At 37.8% G+C, this 5,000-nt stretch overlaps 1 protein-coding gene across 1 annotated transcript; it reads left to right on the top strand.

Annotated features, from left to right (window-relative positions):
* Positions 1 to 3,111: 3,111 nt before the first annotated feature.
* LOC125039229 (pro-resilin-like) lies at positions 3,112 to 4,129 on the top strand. Its single transcript, XM_047633034.1, has 2 exons — positions 3,112 to 3,345; positions 3,722 to 4,129. The coding sequence occupies exons 1-2, from the start codon at positions 3,238 to 3,240 to the stop codon at positions 4,004 to 4,006; spliced, it is 393 nt and encodes a 130-aa protein (XP_047488990.1). The 5' UTR covers positions 3,112 to 3,237; the 3' UTR covers positions 4,007 to 4,129.
* The last annotated feature ends 871 nt before the right edge of the window (positions 4,130 to 5,000 follow it).

The following is a 5,000-nucleotide window of genomic DNA, read 5'->3' as shown; positions in this document are numbered from 1 at the left end:
GTATGTGTACTTTCTAAAATATATTACGTCTTTATGTTTAACTGACAAATGTTTGTTTATTTTTATAGTTATTCTATATTTTTATAGTTATCTTATATATATTTTTTATAGTTACTTAAAAGTCCACAGTCTTGTAAATAACTCAACAAATTGAATAAAATCAAACACCAGAAAGGGATTTATATTGGAAGCCTCAATACTATACAATATCCTCTCAAGTCTTCTCTACCGTTGAAGATTACCCATAACGGTATACAGTTTAGCTACTCTGAAATCAGCACGACCTAAATGGACTAAATACAGCGGTAGAAGACTGTATAGCCAAGTCTCTATAATAAGAACAACACTAGTGATAAACAAAACATTACTAATAATAATGATGATATTTATGATAATAATAATAAGGATAATGACAAAATAGAATGATAATAATGAAGATAATCATGATAATAATATAGATATAGTATAATAATAATAATAATAATAATAATAATAATAATAATAATAATAATAATGATAATAGTTATGATAATAATAATGGTAATGATAATAATAATTATAAAAAAAATAGTCATGATAGCAATGATCTTAGTGATGATAATTACGCTAATACTAATATCAATATTATCGGTATTACAAATCCTGATAGAAATACTAATACTAATACTAATACTGACGCTGAGACTACTACTATTACAATTTATATACTAGTGCTTATCTTAATATTATGTAAGTATTTAGCTATTTGTGGGTAACTAAGTAAAGATTTATGTACCAATGCATTTTTATATATGCTTATATGCTTCTATATATAAGACAAAAAGGATAAAAGAAATAAAGAAATAAAGAGAGAGAGAGATAGAAAGAAAGATAAGGTGAGGATAGAGAGAGAGAGAGAGAGAGAGAAAGTGAGGAAACAGACAGAGAGAGAGAGAGAGAGAGAGAGAGAGAGAGAGAGAGAGAGAGAGAGAGAGAGAGAGACAGAGACAGAGACAGAGAGAGAAAGTGAGGAGACAGACAGAGAGAGAGAGAGAGAGACAGAAAGAGAGAGAGAGAGAGAGAGAGAGAGAGAGAGAGAGAGAGAGAGAGAGAGAGAGAGAGAGAGACAGAAAGAGAGAGAGAGAGAGAGAGAGAGAGAGAGAGAGAGAGAGAGAGAGAGAGAGAGAGGAAGAAAGTGAGGAGAGAGAGAGAGAAAGTGAGGATACAGACAGACAGACAGAGAGAGAGAGAGAGAGAGAGAGAGAGAGAGAGAGAGAGAGAGAGAGGGAGAGAGAGAGACATAGACAGACATGATGAAAGAAAATGATAAATTAGGGAAGAGGAATACATAGAAAAAATGAAGAAGCGAACGATAAAAAGAGAGATACAGTTTCCTAACGAGTCATAAGCTTTGATATTAGTGTTTTTATTACCACTTTTTACCTATTGTTCATTATTTTTATGCTTAACTATCCTCATATCTGCATCGCCATTATCATTTCAATACTAATATCTTTAGCTATAATATTCCCCTTCAAGTTATTTCAACATGCTCATGCAATGTAAACATCTGCATGACAGATCTTGTCAACGTAAATTATCCATTTTTTTTCTTCTTATCTATCTATTTATTCGCGTTATATCATTAAATAGGTCATTGCTATATTTTGTACTTCTTTCTTGTACGCGTTTCTCCTCTTATTATTTTATTTTGATATTGCAATTATGATTATCGTGCGTTATTATCATGGCTATTATTAGTTCAGCGTGTTACCATGAAGGGAAGAAAAACAGAAAAAAAACAGAAAAAAAAAAAAACAGGGGAGAAGGAATGGGAAGCGTAAAAGTGGGAAGGGAAGGGGAGAATTGATAAGGGAGAGGAGTGGAGAGGGGAGAGAGAGGAGAGGGAAGAATTGAAAAGGAAGGAGAGCGGAGAGGGGAGAGAGAGGAGAGGGAAGAGCAGAAAAGGGAGAGGAGTGGAGAGGAGAGAGAGAGGAGAAGGGAAGAGCAGAAAAGGGAGAGGAGGGGAGAGGGGAGAGAGAGGAGAGGGAAGAGCAGAAAAGGGAGAGGAGTGGAGAGGAGAGAGAGAGGAGAGGGAAGAATTGAAAAGGAAGGGGCGCGGAGAGGGGAGAGAGAGGAGAGGGAAGAGCAGAAAAGGAAGGAGAGCGGAGAGGGGAGAGAGGGGAGAGGGAAGAGCAGAAAAGGGAGAAGAGAAGAGAGTTGAGAGAGAGGAGAAGGGAGAGCAGAAAAGGGAGAAGAGAAGAGAGGGGAGAGAGAGGAGAGGGAAGAGCAGGAAAGGGAGAGGAGGGGAGAGAGAGGAGAGGTGAGAACGGAAAAAGGAAAGGGGAGAAAAGAAAAGAACGAGAAAGGAGAAGAGAGAAGAGAGGAGATTGGAGGGAAAGAACAGGGAAGGAACGGGTGAGGAGAAAAGAAGAGAGAAGAAAGGAAAGGAAAGAACAAGGAAGGTGAAGCAATGGAGGAACAGAGAAAAAGAGATAAAAAAAACGAAACAATGAATGAAACACCAAACAAGAAAAACGGAAAGAAAAAACTAGAAAAAAAAGAAAAAACAAAAAACAAAGAAAGGGCAGAAGAGAAGGGGAAGAGAGGGGAAGGGAAGGGAAGCAACACCAACATTAATCTCAACCCCTTCCCTACGCCTCCCCCCTCCCCCCCCCCCCCCCCCCCCCCCCCCCCCCCCCCCCCCCTCCCCTAAGGCGTATGCGAACCTTGGCCCTGAGTGGAAAGTGAGAGTATGTGCGTGAGTGTATATATAAGGCAGTCGCAACGTCTTAGAAGTTACCATTACAACTCTGCAACCATGTCTCTCAAGGTAGGTAGAGAGGAGTTCGCGAAATTATATATATATATATATATATATATATATATTTTTTTTTTTTATTTTTTTTTTTTTTTTTTAGTTTTTTTTTAGTTTTATAGAAGTATAATGAGTTTCTTTTTTCATGTTGTTTTTTTATTTTGATTTGATGGTCAGTTTTATACGTTTCTTTTTATTATTTGCCTCCTTGCTTTAAATCAGTGCTAAAGTGAAACAAAGAAAGAGACGAACATCTTATATAATTTATTTATATTTCTGACAAATTTGCAAAGGAGTGATGACCTTTTCTCACTTGAAAACCTTACATACTAATCAATCGAATATATAATCACTTCAATTAATCTGTTCTTTCACTTTTTAACTACATCATTTCCTTTCATTTTCTCCTCCAGATCGCCGTCATCGTCTGCGTCGCCGTCATGGCCTTCGCTGACCAGTCCCCTTACCCCGCCCCCCCTGCGTACGCTCCCCCCGCCCCCTACCACCCCCCACCCAAGGCATACCCCGCAGAGCCCGAATACCCTGATGTAAGTATAAGTTCGTAGTGAATAAGTTAATTAAGTTCCAAATTCGAAATCGCAGGTATGATAAAGGGGTATCGAGGCGTGAGGATTTAGGGGTAACTTAGCGATTTACTTGCGATATTTAGGTGTTGCTTTTTCGTTTATACTTCAAAAAGTGTTTGTTTAAAAAAATAGGGAATGTTAATTTCAGTGCTGAATATTACAAAGTACATATTATCTATAGGATAGACAGAAATAAAACAAGTGAAATAAATAGTACGCAGTTGGAGAGGTTAAGTTTTAAACTGGACTCGAGTGGGACAACGTTTCTATAAAAAAAAAAAAAAAAAAAAAATCATGTGGATCACATTCACATTTTCCTTCTCTTTGCTCCTCTCAGGTTCCTCCCAAGTACAACTACAACTACGGCGTCGCCGACGGCTACTCCGGCGTCAACCTCGGCCACACTGAGACCCGCGACGGCTACAAGACCGAGGGCAGCTACACCGTCGACCTCCCCGACGGCCGCAAGCAGATCGTCAAGTACGTGGACAACGGCGACGGTCTTATTGCTGAGGTCACCTACGAGGGCGAGGCTCAGTACCCCGAGTACACCCCCACCTACAAGCCCGCCTACAAGCCCGCTCCCCCCGCCTACGGCCCCCCTCCCCCCGCCTACGCCTAAGAGAGCCACCTCGTAGATTGAGATTCAAGTCTTCGATCGTCCTCCCTTAAGAGAAACAGAGACTATTTTGTTATCTTATTTATTGTGCCATCCATAGAATGTGCTAATAAATATTTTTATATATAACTTCTTTTTCTTACATCTTTTCCTGGAGTGTCAAGAATTCTCTTTTTAACGATAATGATAACAATCTGATTTAAGTCTACGTTGAAGTATTGTATAAATGACATAAAGACCATTTACATAATGCCATATGCGTGGAGAAACGTTTTGAATATATGCCCATGTTAGATTCTGCTTAGTATTCAGAATTATGTAATTCATCATTGTGCCCATTCATTTAGCTTGAAAAACATGAGTAAATTTAGTTCTGTACAATATAGGTTGCATAATACAAACAGTACAGTTTGGTAGCTAGAATCCAGCAGAATTTACACATTTTCCTCATTGATGTTGTAAATAGTTCAGACACAAGCACAAAACAAAATATATAGACACACACACATACACACTCACACACACACACACACACACACACACACTAAACACACACACACACACACACACACACACACACACACACACACACACACACACATATATATATATATATATATATATATATATATATATATATATATATATATCCCGTTTCGAATTCTGTCTCGAACACGCAAATAACACGATCCTTGTTCTATAATGTAGGAAGGTTTCGAAGCTTCATTCACGGTACTCGACTTTGGTATGTGACTGTACTAGAGATGCACTGATGTAAATATAGTTACGAGACTGCAGGGTATGTTACTTGAGTAGGGAGTGGTGATTTTTCTCCTATATGTACATATAGTGAAACAAATGAATGAGTATGAAAAGGAAAAGGAGGGGGCATTTTGATATATATATGTATGCACACACACACACACATATATATACATATATATATATATTTGTATATATATATTTAAATTATAATATATATATATATATGTACTGT

The sequence above is a fragment of the Penaeus chinensis genome, chromosome 26, assembly GCF_019202785.1.
Source record: "Penaeus chinensis breed Huanghai No. 1 chromosome 26, ASM1920278v2, whole genome shotgun sequence".
NCBI classification, from domain to species: domain Eukaryota; kingdom Metazoa; phylum Arthropoda; class Malacostraca; order Decapoda; family Penaeidae; genus Penaeus; species Penaeus chinensis.
The sequence above is the reverse complement of the archived record's forward strand: the minus strand, read 5'-3'. Positions and strand labels throughout refer to the sequence as shown.